This window comes from Phaethon lepturus, unplaced genomic scaffold (genome assembly GCF_000687285.1).
Source record: "Phaethon lepturus isolate BGI_N335 unplaced genomic scaffold, ASM68728v1 scaffold53360, whole genome shotgun sequence".
Classification (NCBI taxonomy): domain Eukaryota; kingdom Metazoa; phylum Chordata; class Aves; order Phaethontiformes; family Phaethontidae; genus Phaethon; species Phaethon lepturus.
The window spans coordinates 1-11,748 of record NW_010515147.1 but is presented as its reverse complement, the minus strand read 5'-3'; the positions used below and the strand labels follow the sequence as shown (position 1 = coordinate 11,748).

The 11,748-nt window shown below is 37.6% G+C and overlaps 1 protein-coding gene across 1 annotated transcript; it reads right to left on the bottom strand.

Moving 5' to 3' along the window:
* Nucleotides 1-3,643: 3,643 nt before the first annotated feature.
* Nucleotides 3,644-9,367, bottom strand: DTD2 (D-tyrosyl-tRNA deacylase 2 (putative)). Its single transcript, XM_010295068.1, has 3 exons — nt 9,347-9,367; nt 5,976-6,045; nt 3,644-3,969 (listed from the first exon to the last, which is right to left on the bottom strand). Exons 1-3 carry the CDS (start codon nt 9,365-9,367, stop codon nt 3,644-3,646), a joined length of 417 nt encoding a protein of 138 aa, XP_010293370.1.
* Nucleotides 9,368-11,748: the final 2,381 nt, after the last annotated feature.

The following is an 11,748-nucleotide window of genomic DNA, read 5'->3' as shown; positions in this document are numbered from 1 at the left end:
TAATACTACAGTTAAAATTGTTATGCATGCACTGTCTAGTACCTACCTCTTCTCCTGGTGTCATGCTGACCCTTTCACTTCCCTGTGGCTTCCATCTGGTGGAGGGAGCACAGTGGACCATCATCAGCATGCAGAGCCCTGTGCCTGTAGGAGTACGATGTCGGTGTTCATGGTTTCTTCTTTTTTCTCTGCTTCTTCTTCTTTTGGAAATAGCTCTCACCTGGGGCTATTTTTACATGTTTTCTAATAAAAGTTTTACACCTTGCTTTTTCTTCGTTAGTGTGCAACTATGTATTTTGCGGTTTATTTATCTTGGTTCTTCCTTCTCTTTTTTACCCCTAAGACTAGTTTTGTCTGGTCCCAGGTCTGCCTTTCTTTAACTGACCATTGACAAGTTGCTCATAGCCCTGGGGTCTTCAGTGCCAGCCTGTGCCCCACCTTTTACTGTCCCGTGCCTCTACACTGCAGCTGGTGTCTTCTCTTCTGCACACTGTAACACTATGTTAGACTCATAAATATAGCATTCTGCACAGAATAACTACTTACTGTTAATATCTATATAAAAACTGTGGTTACACCATACAAAGCTAAAGTAAAACAGATCAGCCATAGTCTCCTGTCGTTAGAAAAATTGTTGTTACAGCTAAATCAAGTAAAACCAAAGCTCCAAGAAGATCAGGGAAAGTTCAAACAAAGCACATGTGGTACACCTCCGTCCTGAGGTCTTGTAAACTCAGGACAAAGCCTGTGGACTGTTAATAGCAACAGCAATACAGTTGCAGCATTGTTCCTACTATTACTGGGCTAGATGCCGTTTATTACCTTCCAATTCTGAATTAGTATTTGTATGTTGCATCCTGTTTCTAGCAGCAGAGGTAAATATTTCCACAAAGGGCATGGGAAGGAAGCAGGAACACTACTGACTAGAAAACAAGCTACTGCACCTGAACTCATTAGTTTTATGAGTACAGTTCATAGTCCACGCACACTGAGCTTCAGCACACTGGGTGTGTATGCTGCAAACAAGGTCACAAAACCCTGATATAATAATTACTGTGTGGCAGTTGAATTGGAGGCCACACTAGAATAGCATAATGATGACTCCTGATTTTATAGTTTATTTCAAGGAAGTAGGGGAATATTAAACATCTTCCAATAGATATTCTTTAAGTATAGAACAGGATAATTGTTTGAGCTTTTGTCTAGTCTCATTTAAAACTATTAAAAACTATTTAAAGCAGTGTCAGGTCATTTATTTAAAGCATATATTCATGGCAGAAAGGAATGAGCATTTGGCTTTAAAAAAAAAATTTTAATCAATTTTTTCATCAGCATGGTCCATCATGTTATTCAGAAATGGCTTCTTTCAGTAAATGGATTGTGAATCGATAGTAGATATAAATAAAGCAGTGTAAAGGGCAAAGCATTCAACAAGCTGCCAATCGTTGGAGCACAAGACAGCAGAAATCAGCGTTCCAAGATGGATACACAAATAAATCAGAAACAGGCAGGTAATACACCAAGATGCCACCTTTTTACAGAAAGTCCAGAGTTCTGTCTTGTCTCAAGAACCACTGAAATATACCTAAGTTTGTATGTTTTTTATATGAGAGATCAGCACAAGATGCAGCTTGGTCTGAAGTCTGTTTTTCACTAAACATTTTCAAGCTCATCCCTTTTAGAACTTGCAGAGTTCTTGAAATATAGACAATTCATTCCCAGGCTGCCAAAGATCTTTCTGGAGCCAGGAAAAAAAAAAATCAAAATCTGCAGACTTTGTATTATACCTCAAAGGATCAATTCTTGAGATATACTGAATACCCGCAATTCCTGTAAGGTCAGCAAAAAGTGGTATTACTCAGCACTTTTTAGGATCTGGTCTCCAACAGAAAATGGCATAAAAAAAGTTTTTTCAAGCACACAGATCATAATGAATTTGTATTAATTATTCACATCAGGACAATCTTATTTAAAGGTCGCTGGTAAGAACTTAGAACATGACTCATATTGTGTCTATAATCAGAACTGTTAATTATTAATGAATAAATATGTCATTTGAGACCTAGCTAATATTTCCAGGGCATTTGTGAGAATAGTTGTTTTCAACTGTGAGAGTACATCCTTACATATTTCATAATTACTAACCATACATTATGACAATCTGAAAAATCTCATTACTCTCTTATCCAAACTATAAGCTTTGTATCTGTTCAAAAAATGTGATTCTCATGGCATAATTTAGGCCTGCAGATTACACATGCAGTTATGTTTTTAAAAAAATAAAGATAAGGACAGAATATTTGTAATACTGATCTCCAATTTAAGATTGCACAAGCTGGCATGCTGACTAACCATGAGGTTTTACACCTTTTCCAGAATAATTTATTATTTAAATGGGAATTCTGGCTAGTTACTGCAAACCATACAATTGTCCAATTTCACTTTGAACCCTTCTAAATTACTGACTTCAAAAACCATGACTCTGCAGTAAAAGAGCAACTTGACTCACAGGATGAATGCACTTGAATCAGTTTTGAATTTGCCAGATTTTAATGTAGCTGTTCTGGTCTTACTGCCTTACAAGACAAAATTTCCCATTATATCTTCTTAACACCATCTGTTAATAATGTTTCTGACAGTACTGCACAGGGGGTCAGCTGGGAATGGGGCCCCAAATGTACCAACACTGTAGATAAAAGAAATAGAAGCTAGTATCTCCCTGGAGAAGTCAATAGACAAAATGCTGGAAGGAAGCAATAGTGGCAGAGGGAACAATGAGATGGCTGCATACGTCGTAGCATTTTTATTTTTGTTTTCATTTTAATATTTCAGTCCTTTTCCTGAGGCTCTGTTATGAAGGAATTGAATAGACAAGACGACCAAGGTAATAAGGACACAGACCAAGCCGTAGCAAGCAGCCTATCAAAACACATCAGAGGAGATTTTGGCGTGCAAACTTCAAGAAAGCAATTCAGTGGTACTGCCTTGACTTCAGCTTCTAGGTGTGCCTCACTTTTTCTTCCCTGTATAGCCCACGTCCAGTCCTAGTACTACCTTAATCGGCCCACCCCTACACACTCTGGATGAGAGGGTAGACTTTCTTATTTAGTACCTGCTCTCTAAGAGGGTAAAAATTCAGTGAATTTGTGCTTTCGATATATTTGTTAGCTAGAAAGCATTGCTATTTTATAGACAGAAAACAGAAAGACAAAAATTGTCTGACTCGGGAAATCTTGGAACAAATAAGTAGGTCTACAGCATCCGTTTTTAAAAATCTATAATCTTCGCTTCCTCAAGCGTACTTTACAATAGCTAATACATGTAATACTTTTGTCATTATTTTGTAGTAAGAAAGGTATGCATTACCCTATTTTTGTTAATAAAGCCTTCCAAACTATACGTCTTCATTGGATTAATACTAACAATTATTTTGAGCACACTTCAGATGAATATGGACAAAAAACACATGCTAATTATCGCAAAGCAGTCTCAGGCACCCTTCTTTTTAGTGGGATTGGCAACACCAGTACAGATGAGTGAAAGTCTGTCTTAGACCGTATCTCCCAAACGATCTAAGTACGTTAATGCTTAGAAATTATAACAGTTGCAAGCCAGTACTGGATCCAGGATATAATTTAGTTTTTCAAAATTCAATCAGATGAGTGTAAGGTCCGTTTGTATCCAGTTTTAACACCTGCCTGTTTCCATATGTGCCGTGCTTGACGAGAACACCTGCTTCCCCACATTTGGCACTGGCAGCCAGTTCTTCTTCACACAAAGTCACAAACTGAGAATAAAGTTCCAGCCCTTTTTCTTTTTCAATATTTGCATGGTACTGCATCTTTCTTCCCTTTGGTTTACCACCTAGGGTAGCTTGTGGTATGATTAGTACATCGCCTGGTAAGTCAAGAATAGAAACGTACTCGCCGCTTTCATTTTCACTTAATTTAACATTCAACAGCACGTTGACTGCAAATAAAAATAAAGTTAGTGTTACTAAAGTAAATTAAACAGGACCTAATATAACATCATAAAACAAGATTCAACAAATATTGCAGTATGTGACAAAATATTCAAGTAAAAGACGCTGATTATTAATGCAATGAAACAAAGTCTGTAAATACTATTAACTGACTAAGATGTCTGAGTCGTGTGAAGAATGTGAAGGATATTTATATTAATGTAATATGTCTAATGAGTTATTGAAAGTGGTTGGCTGTCTGAATTCCTAAAGTTGATTCTAGTCGGACACACCCAAAGGAACCCAGGATCCAATCAGTGACCCTAACCTAATTGCCTGATACTCAAGCAGGCAACATTTGCACAACAATCCACATTGTAGGAGATAACACTTGGAGAAGTTTCTGCCCTGACTGTTTTTCCATTCTGGTCGCAGTCAGGACCCAGCACTGATCAGGGCTGAAGCCACAGCTCAGCAGTTCGGTCTCAAGTGGAGCGAGTGCCCTTCAGTGCTCCACTTCGAGCCGTGCAGGTGCCAGCTTGTCTTTTGAGAGAGGAGACGGACAGGAAGATCAGAGATGCGGTTTGGCCCATAAGCCAGAATGTATAAACTTGCAAATAAAATCGATACATTTACTAGCATCATATTTTCCAATGTTTCTATAACATATCAAATCATTCCCTCAAAACTTCCTTCAACTCTGTAAAAGCTGTGAAGATACCGGTTATGCCTTCAAACCCATAAAAATTTAATGTTGTTTGAAGCAAAAAGAGCTGAGTTGTGATTCATGAAGCAAAACTACTCATTTAAACAGTTTCAAAATATATTTAGGAAAAAATACTCTGTAAGACACAGGCTTGAGGAGGATGGTCACGGATGAATCCCCTAATAGGAAACAGAACTTTCTTTTTCTGGCCTGTTTCAGCTGCCACACAGCTGAAAAGGTCATTATTCTCAAGTAACACTCTTGTGAAACTCTCACAAGCACAAAATCAGTTTTCATATCATAGCTTTAAATACACCCAAAGATTTCAACTTAGTTTAGCATCACAGAAAGACTGTGCCCTCCAAGACCAAAAGAGAACCCCCCAGGAGCTGCTCTCAGCATTATCAATAGCATCTGTGCTTGCACACTGCCAGGTCTTTTCTGCTGGTCCCAGCAAGCAGCCTGAAATAGACTATTCTTACATGACCTTTTGCGAAACTACTAATATCAGCCAGCCACAAAAAAGAAAAGGGGCACTTTTATGTGGAGTACGTTGCATCACGGAATCTCCCAGGTTATCCAGTGCTACTGATGGAGGAAAGGAGGGAGAAGAAATGAAAAAACAGTAAAAAGGAAAACAAAAAAAACAAAACAAAAAACCTCAAGACACAACAGTGGGTGAAGACAGAAGTCACTACCACTTGACCTCATCCAGAGCATCTTCTCCTCTTTGATGTAAATGTTAAAGTGCATAGCGAGAAAAGGGAAAGAATGGCAGATATTGCTGTTGTCACTTCCAAACCAGAAAACTGCACTTGAAATGCTAACAGTGTATATATTATCTCTGAAATGAGATGGGAAGGACATTGTTTAGTTATCCACCCAACTCCCTCTACTGGCTATAATTTTAAATATCCTGCACATATAGTGAGATCAAACTATGAATGAAAACCTTTTCTCTAAATTCAGTTCTGTGCTGGACTGTACCTATTGCCTGATACATGTAATATCTCAAAGAGGTGATATTTGTGCAGCAGGTGCAGCACTATCTGTATTTGCTGGAATGTTACAACCATGGGAATTGATTTTCTTACAGGTTGATCATGAGCAGACGGACAGAGAGGTATGGACAACTGTCAAAAGAAACAACATCGACCAAGGTGTTCTTTCAGCCAGATGATTGATTTGGAATTATGCTATCTGATGCCTTTTTGACAATTTCTTGTCGAAATGGTTGCTGCCTTCTCTGTTTCTACTGCTTTTCTTCTTTTTCAAACAATACAAGAATTTGTAAGGATTATACCATACCAATTTTTGGAACAAGATCCTCATCAGCACCTTTGAAGAAGCATATGTAGATAATAAGCCCTCGCTGGATCTGCAAAAGATTACAGAAAACAAAGTCAATGTTTCTCATTGTCCACCATACACAGTTATCATTAAAACTGGTATCAAAAATGACAAAACTACACAACAAAAAAGCTTCAGAGAGTAGTTTTAGTTATTCAGGACAGTTTCAGACATCAAGTTTACACACCACACTGTGGAAGCTTATGAGATATATACTGATTATCTGCACAATGCTTCTACATACAATTAAGCCAATTTATTAGCTCCATGTGAAGCCAAATTTAACTGGAATGTACCATGTACCGTATTAACATAGTCAAGGTGACAAGATGAATTAGTGTACTTAAATCCAGCATAGGAAATAATTTAAGCTTTTTTCCTATCAAACATACAGATAAAATAATTTTCAGTGTGAATTATGAGTTTATTTCCAATTATGAGACATGACAAACACCACAGGACTTATCAGTGAACTGAATTATATTTTGATGTTAAAAGTAATCTAGTACAGGATAATTCTAAAAAAACACAGGGTCTGTTAAGTAAAGATTTAAATATGATGACCAATTTAAATATGATGATCAACAATTATTCAGTCATTCCGAGTATTATAAAGTTGTTTAAATATTATTTATCAGTTTGGGTGAAATCTTTTGGGTGAAATGGGACCTTTCCCCTGATTTGTATAGAGTAAAGGATATGCCACTTCTTTAGCATTCAGAGAGACTACTTGTAAGAACTATCTATTTGAGGGATGAATTAGGTTTGTACAGAGGAGAGAGCACAAGGAAATTCCTGTGTAGCTTTTCTACTCTCTTGGTTAGTTCACAGGGAATGCATGTGCAACAAGCTATGCTTTATATAAAGACAAAGTGATAGGCTCTGCAGCCAACAGCAATTATGTCTTATGCACAAGTATACCTGAATGGTTTAAGTTCTTCAGAAAAAAAAAAAAAAGGCATACAATATCCACAGGCACACAGTTTCTAACAAACCTCACCACTGCTTTGTCCAGAATAAGTATCTTTATGTTTTTGTTAGAAGAAAAATAAATGTCAACTTATGAAATACCACCTAAGGGATGCTAGTTAGATTGGGGCAGGAAGGAGTCATTAATATCAATATTATCAAAGCAAAAGGATAAGAAATGTGAATAGTTTCTTTAAAATACTTCTTTTTTTTTAATTTTTCTGCTCTTCTGTTTTCCTTTCCCCTTTTCTTTAAAAGATAAAGGTTTTTGGTGAAGAAAACTTAGCTACATACATCAGATTTTATCCCTTTGTTATTGCAGAGATTAAACAAAATGCTCAAGGCCATGACTGAGAAGAGCTATGCCTTCTCAACTATTTTTCTAGTGACTAACTTCTGGAAAAAGAATGTTCTTTGTAGCCAAAACGTCATGTGATGAGAACTTTTGAAAGCTTTAAATGGCTCCTTTCAGAACTCATTTGGAACACTGCAGAATATTATACAGGTTCCCAAATGACTGCCATATTTCATAAACACTGTAAGAAATTTCATGGCCTGAACCTCAAATGACATTTCAAACCACCTGTTTGAATAAGGGAGAGCAACACAAGCTGCCAAAACTTAGATATCCTTACATGTTTAACTAAATATTTGCTCCAGAAATGGACCAGTGTCAGGATATTAATAGAGAATAACAATGTACACACACCTACTAATAAAAATGTTTGTGATAAAATAGGCCAAACACATTTACATTGCATATATCTGATCACTGCATTACAAATAAGTGACTCCATCATATAGCACACATCACAGAAAATCATTCTAATTCTGAGACGTATGACTGTTTTGCACAGTCTGACATACAGATGTAACAATATTCTGCAAGCAGCTCATTTAAAAAGACAAAAAGGTAAATAAAATGACATCTGCAAGTCCTAAGGCCAGACAGCTAAAGATTAAGTAAAAATATGAATTATTTTTTCCAGCCTCTCTCATGATTTGATGCCTATTTTTGAACATACTTTTTTATCACAAGATGAGACACATTGAGGGAAATTAGAGGGACAGGAGGTTAAATGAAGAAAAAATTAAGTCAGAGACAAGTTAAAGCTGCAGGAGGATGTTTCTATTTATATTGCATGTTTATGATCTTCTAGAACACTTTTCAACCACGTTATAGTTGAAAACTCTTCAACTATTTGTAAGTTGAAACTTACGGTTTCAACTATGACTAAAACCTGGAGTTGAATCCTACTTTCAACACATGTGCAACCATGTTTCAGCCTCTTGTTATGTCTTAGTTTTTTGTTCTTTAGTTTTCTTAATTGAATAGAAGATGTAAAATTGAATGCAATTTCAAGAGCTAACCTAATAATAGTTCATGTCAGTCCTCTGATCTTGTATCTGTGTTTCAGGTGTAAAAGACTCATGCTGTTTGGCAATGTAAGGAATGGGAATGTGTAAACCTTTGAACCAAAGCAAAAACATCGCCGTTGCTGAAGGTTCTCTGTGGCCTATCAAAGTCTAGTTGGCTGCTCTTCCAAGCTATATTTAACGCAGGAAAAATCAAGCGAAATAACACAAGTAAGAAGGTCATAAATTCAACATACTGATGTACAAACAGCCACTGCAAGGAACTTACGTAGTGACATGCAGGTGGCTGGGCAGGGAAACTGTGCTCTACGTGGATTTATTGCTATGAGTAAAATGCCTACATAAATAAACTACTAAAGCATGTTACTTTGCAACACTGGCATTTATCATACAACTGTCCTAAGTAATCATCAGACCAGGCAACCTGCATCATGAAGGGCTGAAGTACCCAGCCCCTAAGGCCATACAGCCAGCCTTAGCAATGCTGCCTCCAAACACTGCTTTTTAGCTCTTCTGCAGGAAAAACAAATAACTAACTTCTTCCCCACCCTCCTTACTAAATACATTCATCTGAATTTTCCAGAATTGCATTAGCGAAACCCAGATATATTCTGCAAAATGTTATCTCAACTCTACCTTTTTCTTTCTTTTTTTTTTTTTTCTCCCCAGGAAAATGTAATACAACTGATAATGAAAACAGAGACACTTTGTAATCCTTAGGAAGCCAGTTTGTGGAACTAGCTTATATAAAGTATTCTTTGACATTTCCATTTCAAGTTCAGATTTGCCACCCCGTGAGAAGATTTCTTCATATTTCTTACATTCAGCTGCAGCAAAGAGAGATTACATCATCTACCACAGGTCACAGAACAAGTCTGTACCTGGTACTTTGCACCTCTCTTTGCTATCTCAACCAGAAAACAAATCAAGGGAAAGAAGATAAGGGAAAGACAGTTTTCAATGCATGAAGTGTAGACACTTACACTTTTCAGCTGAATATTCATTTTACATTTATTTTCTCCCATACACGTGAAATACACCAAATCTCACCTTATTTCTCCCCTATCTTTAAAAGGAGAATTCCTTTTTTTGCCTCCTAAGCATTTTGCTGTAAACCTTTTATGGATGCTATCTAACAAACATTTCTCCATAAACAAGACATCCCATCCCCAGTAGTCCTCAACAGGCCAGAAAAACTCAATCATGAAAACACAATGAAGGCAGTGATTCATGTATATGTATAAAGTACACTCCTAACCTTTTTCCAGATAAAGAACCTTTGCTCTAAAATTCCTGAAGTATCTACAAGGGTCTCTTAAAGCTCTGAAGCTATTCAAAGCCACCTACATAATGTGCTATTTATAGTAAACTAGAAATTTCTCAAGGTGAGGACCTACTTTTAAGTTGTTATAGAACATCAGGGACACACTGGTTTGTGTAAATAGTAGATTATGAGGTCTATATTTTTTATTTTTGCATTGACATGCATATATGGGGAGTAACATTGCCACACCAGAAAACATCAGCAGCAAAGATTCCTTCCAATGACATCTAAAGTAGCCAGATTAAAGAAACTATGAACTTCCCATAGCTTTTTGCTGCATGGTGACTAGTTCTTGTTACAACAGATTTCTCCTAAAACGGCCCAGGTATCCAGGAAAGATTCCTAAGTGCCCATGACAAATATTAGTAAGGTTCATGTCTGAAAAGTATCTGCTGCTGAGACTGCCCAAATCTCTTGCAGATTCCTTTAGTGCAATCTATTACTTTCCCAGTGATTTTGGTTAAGCCATTTAAAACTTCAAATAAGAGATATAAACAGCATAATCTCCTTGTAATAGAGTTAGTCATGATATCTCTAAACCATAACATATGCCTCTTTTGGGATACTTTAAAAGACAGCTTTAATTTCTGCTTTTAAATGACATTTAAAATGACATTTCTGCTTTTATTTACTAGATCTACAATTACTTCTGAGATTAGCAAGCTAGAAATAGGATATTTCACCCAGAGTTAATTTGTGCTGTGCTGAGCAACTTTCACGATAATTAACCTTACACCGCAAGGCTAATAATGCAATACACAGATGCACTTCAGCCAAACACAGTATCTGTGAGATGACACGTATTTCCTGTGAGCAAAATGTTCTGGTTTCCCAGACCATGCTGCAGAAAGTAGGTCTTATGGATCCATCTGCCTCTTCCGAACAAGGAGAGAAATGTTTTAAAAACAATGTGGAAGTCAACCAGTGAAAAGACCTTTTTTAAAAAAAAACTTTTCAGATTTGTTGAATGAACTCATAAGCCCTTTAAACACACTAGATTTTTTACTTTTTAAAAGTTATGTGAGTGACTATATTTAGCCCTTTACTTCTGTCGTAGTAGTCTTTAAGAAGGACAAAAGACAAATACAAAAAACCCCAAGGGCTAAATAGCTAACACCTGCACAGATGAGTTAGTAGTAGGTAACTAGTATGTGTTAGTGTAGGTAATCCATAAACAGTGACAACTATAGTGTGGTGTGTGTTAGGTTAGCTCTTGAAATTGCATTCAACTTTACATCTTCCATTCAATTAAGAAAACTAAAGAACAAAAAAGTACTGCATAACAAAGGGCAGCCTTCATGCTTTGGTAAATAGCCCTGGGCTGTGTGCACAGCACATGGCCCGAAGAGTCTGCAGACCTACCTACCTCTCCCCACAGAAGACTATGGGAGGAAAAGGGAGAAATGACGACGTTTCCCTCAAGTTGTGTGGTGGTCTACATCCTAAATTTCATTTTTGGTTAGTGGTCTGGGAAAAAAAATAAATCAGAACTATTGCTGCCACAGTCCCACTGCCCTGCCTGGCCCTTCTTTGCCAGCTGTACACTATTAACACAGTATACAGCTGGGCCCATCAGCCAAGACCGTAGTGTCTCTGTGAAAGTTTATTTAAGAAAGAGCAGCCAAAGTTAGAGGGGAAGGAGGGGCAGCCATTTTCCCGAAGAGGCTGCAGCCTGCAGAGGCCTAGGAAAAGCAGGAAGGAGCGGTGGAGAGAAGTCCCTGTGTGCTGTCCCCAGCCTCCTGGGCGGCCCGTTGCCTCGCCGGAGGGACAGAGTGTAACCTCTGGTGATAAGAAGGGGTAAGGAGAGGGCTCTGGAGAGGAAACTAGGAAGGGGCAGGAGAGGCGCCTGAAGTGAAGCTTAGCCTGGAAAAGGAAAAGGGGTGTTTTCCTCAAATGTCTAAATATTTTTTTGTTTTGCCCACTACCCAAATCACTAATTAAATATTTATGTTAGTTGGTAACTTAAATTCCTCAAGTGAAGCCTGTTTTGTCCCTGACGGGTAAAAACTGGTAAGTGTTTTCCCTGACCTCACGCTAACCCCCGAAGCTCCTTACTCCTTT